General features: G+C 55.1%; 2 protein-coding genes across 2 annotated transcripts in view; one reads left to right on the top strand and one right to left on the bottom strand.

The window, feature by feature from the left end:
- klhdc3 (kelch domain containing 3) overlaps window positions 1–17,446 on the bottom strand; it is a 48,308-nt gene extending 30,862 nt beyond the window's left edge. The window contains 2 exon segments of the mRNA XM_069888000.1: window positions 9,703–9,849; window positions 17,260–17,446. The gene's annotated coding sequence lies outside the window, so the exon portion shown is untranslated.
- Window positions 11,112–12,448, top strand: LOC138737394 (uncharacterized). Its single transcript, XM_069888141.1, has 4 exons — window positions 11,112–11,206; window positions 11,303–11,466; window positions 11,570–11,759; window positions 11,926–12,448. Exons 1-4 carry the CDS (start codon window positions 11,112–11,114, stop codon window positions 12,446–12,448), a joined length of 972 nt encoding a protein of 323 aa, XP_069744242.1.
- Window positions 17,447–18,077: the final 631 nt, after the last annotated feature.

The raw sequence follows: 18,077 nt of genomic DNA, 5'->3' as shown, positions 1-18,077 counted from the left end.
GTCGTGTTCCCTGACTCCCTCCAGTTTACTACCTCACCATGCCTGACCTTGCAGCTTCATTTCGGGTTTTGAGCTGAATTATCTTTGGTGACTAGACAAGGCATAATGGAACTATCCGACACAGTGCCTTGTGGAATCCTCATCCTGCAGGTAAACACAGGGTTACCAGGGCACTGGGACCCACAGAAGGACAGAGTGTACCAGCTCACCAACTTCACCGGATCCAGGGCACTGCACCGATCTGTAACCCCCCTCACATAGCACAGGGCAAACTGGGTTTGAGTATCAAAGTCAGTCTGAACATCAGTTAAGCACAATGCTGTTACTGTACCAGCGACTGCTGTTCAAATCTGGCGCTGTCTGTAAGCCGTTTGTACGTTAATCCTGTGTCTGTGTGGGTTTTCCCTATGGGTTTCCTCCCTCCCTTCCAAACATGTACAGGGTTAGGAGATTAATTGGTCAAAGGGGCATATTTGGGTGGTGAGGGTGGAAAGGCCTGTTACCGTGCTGTATCGCTGAATTTTCAAAAGAATTGACCCCCTCAGTTTCATTCCCATGTCACCTCCAACATGAAAGCACAGCCCTTCTCTCTCCATACCAGTGCTAACCTTCCCATCAAACCCACAGACCAACGTGGTGCTGCTGCCTTGCCGAGGCCAGGCGACAGCTCTCAGGCACAGCGAAAGTCCTTGCCACTTGTGTGACAACGGTCCTCTGACAGCAAGGAGGTGTGAATGGGGGGGGGGGGGGGGGGGGGGGGGGAGAAATGGAAGCGGCAGCTGTGGAGGGGGAGGAACAGGAGGTATCGATCTCCCCCAATGAAGCTGGGCCACTGGTGTGAATCACGGCACAGGATTCTTTGGCCAACCAGAGAGGGCCTTGGAGGAAACGGCTCTAGGGGAGATCTCCCTCCCGTAGAACTTCCACTGGAACTGCACGAGTTCAAAACCCGAAAATAAAGCGCAAGGGTTAACGTTTCAGACAGCACGTGCCATAGAGCTCTCGTCCACGAAATCCAACCGCGTGGATTCATAACCACCGACTAGGTGCAGGCAGCAGCTATAGAGAAAGCAAAGATTTTCCTGCTGGCAGTTCGCCGACATTAACGACCCATCCCCTCGAGAGTTCACAAGCAGACCTGAAGGTCCTGTCAGAGGCAGCTCCTGTCAGCTGCAACCACGGGGGAGGAGAGAGCTGGGTGAAAAGTGTCCCCGATTACTCACACTGCGAGCAGCAGTCTCAGAGACCTCTCTTCCCTGGGTACGGTCGAGCGTGGGGAAAGGGGCCCCCAGCGCTTGCCTGACACAGCACAGAATCGGTGAGATATCCAGTGGCTCCTTTCACTTGGCAAGGCACCACTCCACACTGAAAATAGCCCCTGGATACCTTATATTTCATACAGACCGTGCTATTTGCAGCAAGCAACTCCTCCTCTGGCCAATCGAGAGAGCGAAGCAGGAGAGGTCATCAACTGACATTTATCAACAACTTTTCAAAAAAACACTGAGGCTGCCCCGTCCTTCGATGTCCCATCGAACATACAGAGTCAAAGGTCACTCTATTTTTACTCCAAACTGCAGAGGGAGATCGGAGAATCTGAACATTTGGGTGTCCTGACTTTAATGGTTACAGGCCCATTCTCTTCAAACACACACACCTGAGAGAAACACAAAAGCCTGCAGACGCTGAGACTGTAGTATAAACACCCCAAAATACTGGGGGTTATTAAATTAAATCTCTGGTCCTTGAAGAAGGGCTCAGGCCTGGAATGTCAGCAATATATCTTTGTCTCCTACAGTCGCTGAAAAGACCGTCTGGGTTCCTCCAGCATCACGGTGTGTTTTTAAACACATGCACCTGGCCAATTAACCAAAACTTCCCTCTTCCCTCCCCCCCACACCCACCCTGTCTTTGGAATGTGGGAGGAAACTGGAGCCCCCAGAGGAAACCCTCGCGGTCACAGGGGAGAACGTACAAACTCCTTACAGACAGCGGTGGATTCGAACCGGGGTCACTGGTGCTGTAATCGTGCCGCTCCCCGTAATTAACTTTACTCAATCACAGTTGATAAAGGTGCTGGGGAGATTATAGAACACTACAGCACAGGCCATTCAGCCCTTCTAGTCTGTGCCAAACCATTTTTCTGCCTAGTCCCATTGCCCTGCACCCAGTTCATAGCCCTCCAATCCATGTCCCTGTCCAAATTCCTCTTTAATGTTAAAACTGAGTCCACATTCACCACTTCAGCTGGCAGCTCATTCCACACCCTCACCCCTCTCTGTGTGAGAAAGTTCCCCCTAAACTTTTCCCCTTTCACCCTTAACACGTGACCTACACTTCTCATCTCACCCACCCTCAATGGAAAAACCCTGCTTTCATTAACCCTATCTATACTCATTGATCCTTTGTATCTCTCCGTCAAAATGGAGCATGTGAGAACAACACCTGAGTCTCAACGTGGACAAGACAGAGGAGATGATTGTGGGCTTCAGGAGATGAAGGCCAGCCTTTCTCCACTACACAATCGTTCTGTCATGGAGGGCGTATCTCAGATGACCTCTCCTGGACTCACACCTCCTCCTCATTAGTCAGGAAAGCACAGTAGTGCCTACTCTTCCTCAGGAGGTTGAAGGGGGCAAGGCTGCTGCCCACCATCCTAACAACGTTCTGCAAGAGCACAGTTGAAAGCGTCCTGGCTGGTTGCATCTGTAGCTGTAATACGGAGGATCATCAGGACGGCCAAGCAGACCACTAGGGGCCCTTTTCCTCGATTGATGACAATTATTGGGTGTGCGGCTTAATTAGGGCTTAAGGAACTCTTGAGGACCCTTTCCATCCAGCACACACAACCATCAACAAGGAGGTATAGGAACATCCAAATCAGGGCTGCCAGGCTGGGGAACAGCCTCTCCCCACAGGTTGTCAGACTGAAGATTAGTACCCTGTAACTGAGTGAATCGTCCCAAAACAATGATGTAATTTGAAATAAATGTGTATATATGTGATTATTCTGTGCTGTACGTGAACTTTTTTACCCCCTCCATAAATCTTCGTCCGCGAAGCCAAGCCAAAGAAGAAAGTACGTGTATGCGCCCCATGGGCCCGTTAGTCATACAGCACGGTAACAAGCCCTTCCGCCTCACAAGCTCGTGTTGCCCAATTTCATCCCACTAACCTACACCCCTCAGTACATTTTGAACGGTGGGAGGAAACCAGAGGTCCTAGGGAAAATCCCTTGCACACATGGGGAGAAGGTACAAACTCCTTGCAGTCAGCATGGGATTCGAACCCCAGTTCTGGTCACTGGTGTTGAAAACCGTGCCAGCCAGGCTGCCCATAAAATCAGGAAAGGAATCGACAAGACTGAAGCAGGGTGGTTGTTTACACTAGGATGATAGGACACAGCCTCAAGATCCAGGAGTAAATGTTGGACAGGGATGAGGAGGAACTGCTTCTCCCAGAGGGTGGGGAATCTGCCTAAGGAAACAGGAGAGGCTGCATTGTTAAATGCATTGAAGAAATAGATTTTTGCACAGTCAGCGAATTAGGGTAATGGGGAAAAGCCAGGTAGATGGAGCCAAGTCCACGGGCACCTCAGCTGTGATCTTATTAAAGGTGCTCCCTTTGTGCCCGCCTCTACATTGGAAAGACTGGGGGCAGACTGGGAGATCACTTCGCTGAGCACCTTCACTCCATCCGCACCAGTGACAGGGACCTCCTGGTTGCCAACCATTTCTATTCTGTGCCCCACTCCCACACTAAACAGGTCTGTCCATGGCCTCAAGTACTATCCCACCAAGACCACCCACAAATTGGTTGAACAACACCTGATTTTCGGTCCAGGCACTTTCTAGCCACATAGCATTAACATTGACTTCTCTGGTTTCTGCCAACCTGCTCTCCCTTCCACCTGTCAGTTTTCCACCCAGCCATCCCCCCCCCAACCCGATCGCTGCTGTCCCCTCCCTCCCTCCCTTCTCCACCTATCATCTTTTGTGACCCCTGCTGACATCTTGTTCATACCTTGATGAGCGGCTCAAGCCCAAAACATCAGTTCTGTATCTTTGCCTTTGCTACATAAAGGAGACTGTTCGACCTGCAGAGTTTCTCCAGCATCGTGTGTTTTTATTTCCACCACGGTGTGTGCAGACTGTCGTGTTTTACTTCTGATTAAAGGGGACAGGCTCGATGGGCTGGATGGCCTGCTTCTGTTTCTCATCTCCTGTCTATACCTTGTTCTCAAGGCGGGGTCTCTGGCCGTGTCACCCCCCTCAGCAATGCCCTGCAGTAGACTCGTGTGCCCACATGGTGCAACTCTACAAATCTCTGGTGAGACCACACTGAGAGGACTATGTTCAGTTCTGGCCACCTCGTTACAGGAGGAGATTTCCTGGGATGTTGTCTGGATTGGAAAGTAAGTCTGAGGAGACACTTAGCAGAGCTGGGACTTTTCTCCTTGGAGCAGAGAGGGATGAGACATGTCTTACTATATTTGACAACAGACAAGACCCACGGGCATATAAGACACTCCCCCCATTTCAGCAGGGAATATTAAGAATTTAAACATTTTTAAAGTACATATTTTAGCATATTTATGGGTAAACAGATCTTGAGGCCTGACCTTGGTGGCCGCCATGTTGTATTTGGTGTTGTTTCATTGAGAGGGAATGTTAGGACAGGTACCGAGCGTGGACGAAACAGGTATGTGTGTTCCTTGCATGTCCGGGATAGCGGCAGCAGTAGTGGTGGAGGGGCTCAGTGGGGGGGCGGGTTAAGGGCAGCAGCACCCAGGGGAGCCTTCAAGTGGAGCCCTGGGGGGGGGGGGGAGGGGGGAATCCCACTCTCCCTGATACCGGGGACAGGTGGCAGTGGCAATATAATGCTCTCTAAAATTTCACCACATACAAGACCTGGGGGGTTTTTTGGAGCAAATGTTTGGGAAAATTGGGTCTAACATACAGTCAAATACAGTAATAGAGGTCGACAAGATTCTGAGAGGCATAGATAGGGTGGACGGCCAACACCTGTTCCCCAGGGTAGGATCAGCAAACACCAGGGGACGTGTGTACAAAGTGGAGGGGGGAAGGTTTATTGTTTTTTATTTTTACACAGAGAGTTGTGGGGGCCTGGATTGTCTTGACGAGGAAGGTGGTGGAGGCTGTGAAGTGCTAGTAAATGAAGAAACCGAAGGCTGTGTAGTTAACCAGAAATCATGGCTTTTATTAGCAGAAACTAATGGTCAATAATGAATGATAATGGAGCATACACAGTTCTACCCAAGGGGAGTGTCTTTAGTGGTAGAGATAATACACGGCCAACGTCAGGAGAGCAGACCAAGCCCAGCGAAAGACTGACAGCATGACACAGATTCATCACAGGCTGGAACACTGGGGGCATTTAAGAGGTTCTTCGACAAACACATGGATGGAAGGAAAATAGAGGATTAAGAGGTAGGGAGCATTTAGTACTTTTTTAAGGAATATAAGGGAACAGCATAACATTGAGGGCCGAAGGGCCTATACAGTGTTGTAGTGTTCCACGTTCATCCTCGATTTCTACATCCCCACTGTGTGGAGGTCTCACCTCGATGGGCAAGCCGACATGGTCAGGAGCTCTCCCATCTTGGAGACTTTCCACGGTCCGACTCAGTTACACCTGTCACCTCAGCGGCTGCAGTAGCAGACGAGCACTGGACTGTCCCATCTAACTGGGCCAGGGGCCAGGTTCGGCAGCTGTGGAGCACAGGCATGGGCCAGAATACGGAAAAGTTTTCGCGCTCCTGACGCTGATGTGCAATTTATCAAGCTGAAGCATTAACAACTGCCGGCTGGATGATCTGTCCTGGCCTCCTGCCCAGAGCCCCAGCACCACCTGCCAATTTGTTTCGCTCCACATAATAGAACACTACACCACACTACAGGCCCTTCATCTTCCATGTTGAGCTAACCCATATATTTCTTAAAAAATACTAACCCTCCCTACCCTGTAACTCTCTAATTTTCTTCCATCCATGTGCCTGTCTAAGGATTTTTTTTAAATGCCCCTAATGTTTCAGCCTCTATTACTACCCTGGTGAGACATTCCAGGCCCCCACAACTCTGTTAAAAAAAAAACTTCCCCCTGACGTCTCCCCTAAACTTCCCTTCCTTCACTTTGTACACACATCTCCTGGTGTTTGCTTATCCTGCCCTGGGAAACAGGCGCTGGCCGTCCACCCTATCTATGCCTCTCAGAATCTTGTCGACCTCCATCAAGTCTCCTCTCATCCTTCTACGCTCCAGAGAGAAAAGTCCCAGCTCTGCTCACCTGGCCTCATAAGAATGGTTTCCCAATCCAGGCAACATCCTGGGAAATCCCCTCTGCCCCCTCTCCACAGCTTCCACATCCTTCCTGTAATGAGGTGACCAGAACTGAACACAATTCTCTAAGTAAATCACAAAATTCTCTACATCAGAGATACCGGTCAAAGGCTGGGAGATCACTTTGCTCAGCACCTCCACTCTGTCCACAACCACAGCGACCTCCCTGTGGCCAATCACTTCAATTGCGGGTCACACTCCTGCGCTCACACGTCTGTCTATGGCCTTGTGTACTGTCCCACCCTGACCACCCACGAGGCCCTTTCAAACTGCCATGTAAAATGGGGTTAACAGTGAAAATTGCATAGTTAGCAAACTATGGCGATTTGAAAAGGTCCAACTGGGTCCCTGATCTACCTCAGAGGTGGTTGGGGAACCCAGTAAAACTTACTGGCCATCCTGCTCCAGCGGTTAGAAAGGGGAAATAGTCAACCCGGTTTATTAATATCAGCATCACAGGGTAACCCCTGGCTGAAGTACCTGCCGCAATCAATCAGGGGGAATGGGGGGGGGGGGGGGGGGGGGGGGCAAAAATGCCGCTGGTGCAAATGTAACTCCAGATCACAGTGTCAGCTCAATGTTTGCTGCAGCAGGACAGGGGGGCAATTGATGGTGGGTGTGGTGACTGGCAGGGGGTAGCGACTGATGGCTGGGAGGGGGGGGGCGCGGGGAAGACTTACCTAATCCCCATGAGTGTGTGACGTGTCACTGCGAGGGCGGGATCCCCCTTAAATCACTGTGTTGGTGATTTAAAGGGTCAAACCCCCCCTGCAGTTTAAAACCTTTGCCCCAGTAATCGTACCTGGGGTCCCAGGAGGGCTGCCCAGTTAATGAACATGGGTGTTACCACTTTCCATGAAACCCACTCACTGTTTCTTTCCCCTCCCCCGTCCTGTCCTTCCACCCATCCTCCCCTACCAACCTTCCTCCCCCTAATCACTGCTGTCCCCTCCCTCCTTCCTCCACCTATCATCTCCTGCCCTGCCACCCCTTCCCCCCTCCTACCCCTTGGTTCAGACGCTGGCCAGGATTTTCTCGTTGCTTGATGAAGGACCCAAGCTCGAAACATCAGTCCTGTATTTTAGTTCTTTGCTACATAAAGGACAGATACAGCAATGAGCTCTCTGAACCCTTCTCCATTAACAATGGCGTGAAGCAAGGCTGTGTTCTCGCACCAACCCTCTTTTCAATCTTCTTCAGCATGATGCTGAACCAAGCCATGAAAGACCCCAACAATGAAGACGCTGTTTACATCCGGTAGCGCACGGATGGCAGTCTCTTCAATGTGAGGCGCCTGCAAGCTCACACCAAGACACAAGAGAAACTTGTCCGTGAACTACTCTTTGCAGACGATGCCGCTTTAGTTGCCCATTCAGAGCCAGCTCTTCAGCGCCTGACGTCCTGTTTTGCAGAAACTGCCAAAATGTTTGGCCTGGAAGTCAGCCTGAAGAAAACGGAGGTCCTCCATCAGCCAGCTCCCCACCATGATTACCAGCCCACCCACATCTCCATCGGGCACACAAAACTCAAAACGGTCAACCAGTTTACCTATCTCGGATGCACCATTTCATCAGAAGCAAGGATCGACAACGAGATAGACAACAGACTGGCCAAGGCAAATAGCGCCTTTGGAAGACTACACAAAAGAGTCTGGAAAAACAACCAACTGAAAAACCTCACAAAGATTAGCGTATACAGAGCCGTTGTCATACCCACACTCCTGTTCGGCTCCAAATCATGGGTCCTCTACCGGCATCACCTACGGCTCCTAGAACGCTTCCACCAGCGTTGTCTCCGCTCCATCCTCAACATTCATTGGAGTGCTTTCATCCCTAACGTCGAAGTACTCGAGATGGCAGAGGTCGACAGCATCGAGTCCACGCTGCTGAAGATCCAGCTGTGCTGGGTGGGTCACGTCTCCAGAATGGAGGACCATCGCCTTCCCAAGATCGTGTTATATGGCGAGCTCTCCACTGGCCACTGTGGACAGAGGTGCACCAAAGAAAAGGTACAAGGACTGCCTAAAGAAATCTCTTGGTGCCTGTCGCATTGACCACCGCCAGTGGGCTGATATCGCCTCAAACCGTGCATCTTGGCGCCTCACAGTTTGGCGGGCAGCAACCTCCTTTGAAGAAGACCGCAGAGCCCACCTCACTGACAAAAGGCAAAGGAGGAAAAACCCAACACCCAACCCCACCAACCAATTTTCCCCTGCAACCGCTGCAACCGTGTCTGCCTGTCCCACATCGGACTTGTCAGCCACAAACGAGCCTGCAGCTGATGTGGACATTTACCCCCTCCATAAATCTTCGTCCGCAAAGCCAAGCCAAAGAAAAAGAACATAAAGGACATGGTTCGATCTGCTAAGTTTTTCCAGCATTTTGTGTGTGTGTTTTTTTTAACAATACTCTGTGTCGTCTCACCAGAGATTTGAAGAGTTGCAACATGACCCCTCTGCTCCTGAACTCAATCCCTCCATTAATGAAGCCCAGCATCCCATAGACCTTCTTAACTATCCTATCAACCTGTGTGGTGACCTTGAGGGATGTTTGGATTTGGACCCCAACGTCCCTCTATTCATCCACACCCTTCAATAACCGACCATTAACCCTGGACTCAGCCTCCTGGTTTGTCCGTCCAAAATGCATCACCTCACACTGATCCGGATTGAACTCCATCTTCCACTTTTCTGCCCAACTCTGCATCCTATCGATATCCTCTTGTAACCTTCGACAACCTTCAGCTCCATCCACAACTCCTCCAACCTTCGTATCATCCGCAAACTTACTGACCGATCCGTCCGCCTCTTCATCCAGGTCATTTATACATATCACAAAGAGCAGGGGGTCCCAGAACAGGTCCCTCCACTAGTCAAGGGTGGTCAGGTCAGGGTGGGAATGGGAACAGGATTGGACAGCGGAGAAGGCCCAGGACAGGCAGGAAAGGGAGGGTGGGAGGGGGAGGAGAAGCTCGGATGGGCACTGCAGACAGAGTGGAGGTGGTCTGTGAAATTGTCCCACATCTCGGCTTGGTCTCCCCAATGTCGAGCTCCTCCAGTTGCCTTGTGGCAGGTTCTAGCGCCTGCCCTCTCTGCTTCCCCACCTGCACAGCAACAACTGTTTCACTGAATGAGCACAGGTCCGATCCGCCAACCATCTGGTCTCCTGTCAGCCGCCATCGACAGCTCAGTCCAATAGCCGTCTCTCGGCAGCACCGTACCCCCGAGGCCCACTCGTCAGTCCCCAGCACAACATCACCCCCAGGCACCAGCAGCCCCAGATCTCCAGCTCAGAGCTGGTCTCCGGACATAAGTACTGCTGGTAAAACAGGCATCTTGCCTTACCTGGCACACTGACAGGAAGGGCGACGGGGAAATTACCCCTCAGCCTCGGTGCGTGACTGCACGGTTCCTCGGGATCGATCCACCTCCGTCACGACTGGCCTTCCATGGGGGTGCAGCTAAAGTGAGTTTGGGAATAGAGAGGATTCTCTGAAAGGAAGTACAAGTAGAGCCAGGTTAATGGAGGCAACGAGACAGAGGGGCATTGACCCCAGCGACAGGGGCGGAGCCAGTAGAGGGAGAGGGAGAGGGTGGCCATGACTCAGCCCATCGGACTGCCCCAATGTCGCTACAATGTCACCTCAGATTGAACCAGGGTGGAGAAAGGGAGGTGGTAATGGGGAAGGAATAAGAAGGGAGGAGGGAGGTAGTAAGGGGGGGGGGAAGGAGGATGGGGGGAGGAAGGGGGAGGAAAGGGGAGGGGGTGAAGGGGGGGAGGAAGAGGGGAGGGAGGAAGGGGGGAGGAAGGGGTCCTCCAATTTACGGGTGGTCTTGGTGGGATGATACACGAGGCCATGGACGGACGTGGGTGTGGGTGTGGGAGTGGTCACTAGTGCGGACAGAGAGAAGATGCCCAGTGAAGCATCTCCCAGTCTGTGTCCATTCTCTCCAACGTGGAGGGAGCCACATAGGAAGCATCGGATGCAGCAAATCAGCCCTGCGGATACACAAATGAAGTGTTGCTTCATGTTAAAGGCCCATTTAGGGGCTGGACCGTGATGATGTGATGAGGGAGGAGGCGTGGGCTAAGAGTGGCACCTCCTATGGCCACAGGGGAAGGTGCCGGTGTGTGTGGGGGGAGGGGGGGTGGGGAGATTGGTGGGGAGGGATGAGTGGATGAGGGAGTTATGTAGGGAGTGATCCCCCGGCACTATCCCACCAAGACCACCCGTAAATTGGAGGAACACCTGATTTTCTGTCTGGGCCTTCTCCAGTTGGATGGCGTTAACATTGACTTGAATGGTTTCTGCCAACCTGCTCTCCTCCCTCCCATTTTCCATCCCCCTGTCAGGTAGGATACAAACCAGAGGACGTGGGTTAAGGGTGAAAGGGGAAAAGGAACTTCCTCACTCAGAGAGGGGAGGGAATGTGGAACGAGCCACCAGCTGAAGCTCAATTTTGACAGGTCCATGGATGGGAGGGGTATGAACTGGGTGTAGGGCAGTGCGACCAGGCAGAATAATATTCCAGTATGGGCTAGAAGGGCCAAAGGGCCTGTTTCTGTGCTGCAGAATTGAAAGTGAAAATCAGGAGGGCTTATAGGGACTGTGAATGACCTTGGTGAGCAGGATTGAGAGAGAATCCCAAGGCGTTTTCTACGTACATTAGAAACAAGAGGGCAGCGACAAACAGGAGGGGACCACACAAGGGCAAAGGAGGAAATTTCTGCTTGGAGTCAGATCAAGGGGGCAATGCACACAGAGTATGTTATATCAGTGTTCGCCAAGGGGAAGGGCATGGAAGGCAGCAAGATCTCTCATACTCTCGGCCACATTCATGCCAAGATGTAGGAGTTGGGTCTGTGGAACACAGAGAATTCCAGCAGAGGCCTTTGGCCTGCGCGTCCAAATCACAGTGAAGCCCAGCTGCTTGTACCTGACAGATCCTCCTCCATCCACTTTATGCATCTGTCCAGAAGCCCCACTATTGTATCTCCTTCCACCCCCACCCCTGTTAGCCCATTCCGGACACCCACCACTACCCCTGAAAACCTGTTCCAGGTACGCATCCCCACCCATGACAGTCCGTTCCAGACTCCCACACCTGGTAGCCCATTCCAGACACCCATACCCACCCCTGGTAGCCCATTCCAGACACCCATCCCCACCCCTGGTAGCCCATTCCAGACACCCATCCCCACCCCTGACAGCCCGTTCCAGACTCCCACCCCCACCCGACAGCCCGTTCCAGACTCTCATCTCCACCCCTGGTAGCCCGTTCCAGACACCCACCACTACCCCTGGCAGCCTGTTCCAGACTCCCATCCCCACCCCTGACAGTCTGTTCCAGACACCCATCCCCACCCGACAGCCTGTTCCAGACACCTACAACTACCCCTGGTAGCCCGTTCCAGACTCCCACCCCCACCCGACAGCCCGTTCCAGACTCTCATCTCCACCCCTGGCAGCTTGTTCCAGACACCCACCACTACCCCTGGCAGCCTGTTCCAGACACCCATCCCCAACCCTGACAGCCTTTTCTAGACACCAACCATTACCCTGGCAGCCTGTACCAGGCACCCATCGCCACCCCCGACAGCCTGTACCAGGCACCCATCACCACCCCCGACAGCCCGTTCCACCCACCCTTACCCAACACTGCCTTTTCTAGACACCCACCCCTACCCGCCAGCCCATTCCAGGCACCCATCCCTACCCCTGACAGCCCATTCCAGACACCCAACCCTACCCCTGACAGCCCATTCCGATTCCCACCCCATCCCACGCATTCCGTTCCAGAATCCCACCCCTACCCCACGCAGCCCATTCCAGACTCCCATCCCTACCCCACGCAACCTGTTAAAGACACCCAGCCCTACCCCATGCAGCCCATTCCAGACATCCACCTCTACCCCACGCAGCCCGTTCCAGACTCCCAACCCTACCCCATGGAGCCTGTTCCAGACACCAGACACTCACCCCTACCCCACACAACCTGTTGCAGACACCCACCCTACACCACACAGCCCATTGCAGACACCCTTCCTTGCACAACGCAGCCCGTTCCGGACACCCACCACTACTCCTGACAGCCTGTTCCAGACACCCATCCCCACCCCTGACAGCCCATTCCACCCACACTTACCCCACACTGCCTGTTTCACCCAACACTACCCCACCAGCCTCTTCCAGGCACGTCTACCCCTGTTGTGGAGCGGAGGGGTCTGGGGGAGTGCTGTGGGGCGGAGGGGTCTGGGGGAGGGCTGTGGGGAGGAGGGGTCTGGGGGAAGGGCTGTGGGGCGGAGGGGTCTGGGGGAGTGCTGTGGGGCGGAGGGGTCTGGGGGAGTGCTGTGGGGTGGAGGGGTCTGGGGGAGTGCTCTGGGGCGGAGGGATCTGGGGGAGTGCTGTAGGGCAGAGGGATCTGGGGAAGTGCTGTGGGGCGGAGGGATCTGGTGGAGTGCTGTAGAATGGAGGGATCTGGGGGAGAGCTGTAGAACGGAGGGATCTGGGAGAGTGCTGTAGAACGGAGGGATCTGGGGAGTGCTGTAGAAGGGAGGGATCTGGGGGAGTATTGTAGAACGGAGGGATCTGGGGGAGTACTGTTGGCTGGAGGGATCTGGGGGAGTGCTGTAGAATGGAGGGATCTGGGGGAGTGTTGTAGAAAAGAGGGATCAGGGGGAGTGTTGTAGAAAAGAGGGATCGGGGGAGTGTTGTAGAACAGAGGGATCTGGGGGAGTGTAGTGGAGCAGAGTGATCTGGGGGCCATTGTTGAGCTAAGGTATTCAAGAGTACAGGTACACAGTACCTTGAAAGTGCTGTCACAGGTGCACAGTGAGGTAAAAGGGATTTTGGCAAATTGACCTTCATCAGTCAGTCATGTGTACAGAGGCTGTGAGGTCAAGTCACAGTTGTTCAAGTTGTTGGTGTGGTCCCATTTGCAGGACTGTGTTCAGTTTGGGTCACTGTGCTGCAGGAAGGATATTGTTTAACTGGAGGTGGTCTGAGCTGCAGGGAGAGGCTGGGGCGCCTTGTTTATAAAATGTAATAGGGAGAATCCTGGGAATTCTAGACGGGTGAGTCTGATGTCAGTCGGGTGAAAACTAATGGGGAGGATTCTTAAGGACAGGGTCTGTGAGCATTTGGAGAAGTCCACTCTACTCAGGGAGAGTCACCAGGGGTTTGTGAAGGGAAGGTCGAGCCTCATGAATCTAATTGAGTTTTTTGGGGAGGTAACAAGAGAAATTGATGAGGGTCGGGTGGTAGATGTGGTCGACGTGGATTTAATGAGGCATTTAATTAGGTTCCCCACAAGAGACTCATCCAGAAAGTCACAAGGCATCGGATCAGGGGAACCTTGGCCGTGTGGATAAAAAAAAATGCCCTGTCTATAGAAAGCAGAGAGTAGTAGTGGAAGGAAAGTTTTCTGCCTGGAGGTCAGTGACTAGTGGAGGGGCCGCAGGGATCTGTTCTGGGACCCCCTGCTCTTTGTGATGTTTATAAATGACCTGGGTGAAGAGGCGTACGGGTGGGTCAGGAAGATTGTGGATGTTACGAAGGTTGGAGGAGTTGTGGATGGAGCTGAAGGTTGTCGAAGGTTACAAGAGGATATCGACAGGATGCAGAGTTGGGCAGAAAAGTGGCAGATGGAGTTCAATCTGGATCAGTGTGAGGTGATGCATTTTGGACAGACAAAACAGGAGGCTGAGTCCAGGGTTAATGGTCGGTTACTAAAGGGTGTGGATGAATCCTAACCCTTTTCCACTTCAGTGGGTCACCTCACTCCCCACCCCCTGGGTTTCCCTCCCAAGGTCCCCTCCATTCTTCCCTTCTCCCCAGTTCCTCCCCCTCCCTCCCATTGGTCCCCCCCTTTGGACCACCTTCCCGTGATCCCTCTGGGCCCAGCTCCCCCACTTTGGTCCCCCTCCCCCCCTTTGGTCCCCCTTCCCCTGATCCCTCTGGGCCCCCCTTCCCCTGATCCCTCTGGGTCCCCCTTCCCCTGATCCCTCTGGGTCCCCCTTCCCCTGATCCCTCTGGGTCCCCCTTCCCCTGATCCCTCTGGGTCCCCCTTCCCCTGATCCCTCTGGGTCCCCCTTCCCCTGATCCCTCTGGGTCCCCCTTCCCCTGATCCCTCTGGGTCCCCCTTCCCCTGATCCCTCTGGGTCCCCCTTCCCCTGATCCCTCTGGGTCCCCCTTCCCCTGATCCCTCTGGGTGCCCCTTCCCCTGATCCCTCTGGGTGCCCCTTCCCCTGATCCCTCTGGGTCCCCCTTCCCCTGATCCCTCTGGGTCCCCCTTCCCCTGATCCCTCTGGGTCCCCCTTCCCCTGATCCCTCTGGGTCCCCCTTCCCCTGATCCCTCTGGGTCCCCCTTCCCCTGATCCCTCTGGGTCCCCCTTCCCCTGATCCCTCTGGGTGCCCCTTCCCCTGATCCCTCTGGGTGCCCCTTCCCCTGATCCCTCTGGGTCCCCCTTCCCCTGATCCCTCTGGGTCCCCCTTCCCCTGATCCCTCTGGGTCCCCCTTCCCCTGATCCCTCTGGGTCCCCCTTCCCCTGATCCCTCTGGGTGCCCCTTCCCCTGATCCCTCTGGGTGCCCCTTCCCCTGATCCCTCTGGGTCCCCCTTCCCCTGATCCCTCTGGGTCCCCCTTCCCCTGATCCCTCTGGGTCCCCCTTCCCCTGATCCCTCTGGGTCCCCCTTCCCCTGATCCCTCTGGGTCCCCCTTCCCCTGATCCCTCTGGGTCCCCCTTCCCCTGATCCCTCTGGGTCCCCCTTCCCCTGATCCCTCTGGGTGCCCCTTCCCCTGATCCCTCTGGGTGCCCCTTCCCCTGATTCCTCTGGGTCCCCCTTCCCCTGATCCCTCTGGGTCCCCCTTCCCCTGATCCCTCTGGGTCCCCCTTCCCCTGATCCCTCTGGGTCCCCCTTCCCCTGATCCCTCTGGGTGCCCCTTCCCCTGATCCCTCTGGGTGCCCCTTCCCCTGATCCCTCTGGGTCCCCCTTCCCCTGATCCCTCTGGGTCCCCCTTCCCCTGATCCCTCTGGGTTCCCCTTCCCCTGATCCCTCTGGGTCCCCCTTCCCCTGATCCCTCTGGGTCCCCTTAACCCTGATCCCTCTGGGTTCCCCTTCCCCTGATCCCTCTGGGTCCCCTTAACCCTGATCCCTCTGGGTCCCCCTTCCCCTGATCCCTCTGGGTCCCCCTTCCCCTGATCCCTCTGGGTTCCCCTTCCCCTGATCCCTCTGGGTCCCCCTTCCCCTGATCCCTCTGGGTCCCCTTAACCCTGATCCCTCTGGGTTCCCCTTCCCCTGATCCCTCTGGGTCCCCTTAACACTGATCCCTCTGGGTCCCCCTTCCCCTGATCCCTCTGGGTCCCCCTTCCCCTGATCCCTCTGGGTCTCCCTTCCCCTGATCCTTCTGGGTCCCCCTTCTCCTGATCCCTCTGGGTCCCCCTTCCCCTGATCCCTCTGGGTCCCCCTTCCCCTGATCCCTCTGGGTCCCCCTTCCCCTGATCCCTCTGGGTCCCCTTAACCCTGATCCCTCTGGGTTCCCCTTCCCCTGATCCCTCTGGGTCCCCTTAACCCTGATCCCTCTGGGTCCCCCTTCCCCTGATCCCTCTGGGTCTCCCTTCCCCTGATCCCTCTGGGTCCCCCTTCTCCTGATCCCTCTGGGTCCCCCTTCCCCTGATCCCTCTGGGTCCCCCTTCTCCTGATCCCTCTGGGTCTCCCTTCCCCTGATCCCTCTGGGTCCCCCTTCCCCTGATCCCTCTGGGTCCCCCTTCCCCTGATCCCTCTGGGTCCCCCTTCCCCTGATCCCTCTGGGTGCCCCTTCCCCTGATCCCTCTGGGTGCCCCTTCCCCTGATCCCTCTGGGTCCCCCTTCCCCTGATCCCTCTGGGTCCCCCTTCCCCTGATCCCTCTGGGTTCCCCTTCCCCTGATCCCTCTGGGTCCCCCTTCCCCTGATCCCTCTGGGTCCCCTTAACCCTGATCCCTCTGGGTTCCCCTTCCCCTGATCCCTCTGGGTCCCCTTAACCCTGATCCCTCTGGGTCCCCCTTCCCCTGATCCCTCTGGGTCCCCCTTCCCCTGATCCCTCTGGGTTCCCCTTCCCCTGATCCCTCTGGGTCCCCCTTCCCCTGATCCCTCTGGGTCCCCTTAACCCTGATCCCTCTGGGTTCCCCTTCCCCTGATCCCTCTGGGTCCCCTTAACCCTGATCCCTCTGGGTCCCCCTTCCCCTGATCCCTCTGGGTCCCCCTTCCCCTGATCCCTCTGGGTCTCCCTTCCCCTGATCCCTCTGGGTCCCCCTTCTCCTGATCCCTCTGGGTCCCCCTTCCCCTGATCCCTCTGGGTCCCCCTTCCCCTGATCCCTCTGGGTCCCCCTTCCCCTGATCCCTCTGGGTCCCCTTAACCCTGATCCCTCTGGGTTCCCCTTCCCCTGATCCCTCTGGGTCCCCTTAACCCTGATCCCTCTGGGTCCCCCTTCCCCTGATCCCTCTGGGTGCCCCTTCCCCTGATCCCTCTGGGTGCCCCTTCCCCTGATCCCTCTGGGTCCCCCTTCCCCTGATCCCTCTGGGTCCCCCTTCCCCTGATCCCTCTGGGTCCCCTTAACCCTGATCCCTCTGGGTTCCCCTTCCCCTGATCCCTCTGGGTCCCCTTAACCCTGATCCCTCTGGGTTCCCCTTCCCCTGATCCCTCTGGGTCCCCTTAACCCTGATCCCTCTGGGTCCCCCTTCTCCTGATCCCTCTGGGTCTCCCTTCCCCTGATCCCTCTGGGTCCCCCTTCCCCTGATCCCCCCTTGGTCCATCCCCACTTGGGCCTGGGCCTGGGCCTCCCTCCCTCACCCTCCCCCACCCACTCCCCGGTCCAACCCCTCTTCCCCCCCTCCCCAACCTCTTGGTCCAACCTCCTCCCACCTTGTGCCCCCCCCCCCCGGGGGGTGCGGCCTAGCAGTCGGCTCCTGCTGCGGTCCCCGGCCTCGCCCGGTTGGCGCCTGCGCTCCGCTGGGGTTTTGTGCCCGCCGACAGACGGCCCTCAAAGGGGAAGGGACAAGCGTCCGCCCCTGAAGGCTCCCAGGCCGCCACTGCCTCCGCCCGCAGTGCGCATGCGCGCACACCGCAGCACGCTGGGAAGTGTCGTTCTCGAGCAGGGGATGCAATGCGCCAACACGCATGCGCGCTGCTGCCTTGTCCCCAAGGGTCTTGTCCTTTATGAAGTCCATTGCAACATCACTCGTGGATCTAAACTTGAATCAAAGTTGTTTTTTTACTTCACCCTCTTTAAAAATGTTCATATCACAGATTACAGCCCAGAAACAGGCCCTTCAGCCCTTCTAGTCTGTGCTGAACCATTATTCTGCCTGATCCCACAGAATCAGAACCAGGATTTATCTTCATGAACCAGTCAGGAAATTCGTTGTTTTGCGGCAGCGTCACAGAGAAAACATTCGTAAAAACCACCTGACAACAATAAATAAACATAGAGCTTGAAAATCAATGTCAGGCCTTGTCTGTGGTTCACTGATCGTTCCGGAATCTGATGGCAGAGGAGAAGAAGCTGTCCTTCTGACACTGAGTGCTCGTCTTCAGGCTCCTGGACCTCGGTAGCAGAGTGATAAGGGCATGGTCTGGGGAGTGGGAGGTCTTTGAGGATAGAGGCTGCTTTTTTAAGACACCACCTCATATAGACGTCCTCGAAGGAGTGAACCCTGGTGCCTGTGATGTCGCAGGCCTAG

This window comes from Narcine bancroftii, chromosome 6, assembly GCF_036971445.1.
Source record: "Narcine bancroftii isolate sNarBan1 chromosome 6, sNarBan1.hap1, whole genome shotgun sequence".
Lineage (NCBI taxonomy): Eukaryota > Metazoa > Chordata > Chondrichthyes > Torpediniformes > Narcinidae > Narcine > Narcine bancroftii.
Note: the sequence above shows the minus strand (reverse complement) of the source record. Positions and strands in the feature narration are given on the sequence as shown.

Bases quoted from the DNA above. Each gene is read 5' to 3' on its own strand.
- LOC138737394 (XM_069888141.1), top strand. From the start codon at position 11,112: ATGCACACAGAGTATGTTATATCAGTGTTCGCCAAGGGGAAGGGCATG. The intron at 11,207-11,302 runs GTAGGAGTTGGG...TGTACCTGACAG, and splicing joins GGCCACATTCATGCCAAGAT to ATCCTCCTCCATCCACTTTA. The intron at 11,467-11,569 runs GTAGCCCATTCC...CACCCCTGACAG, and splicing joins GTTCCAGACTCCCACACCTG to CCCGTTCCAGACTCCCACCC.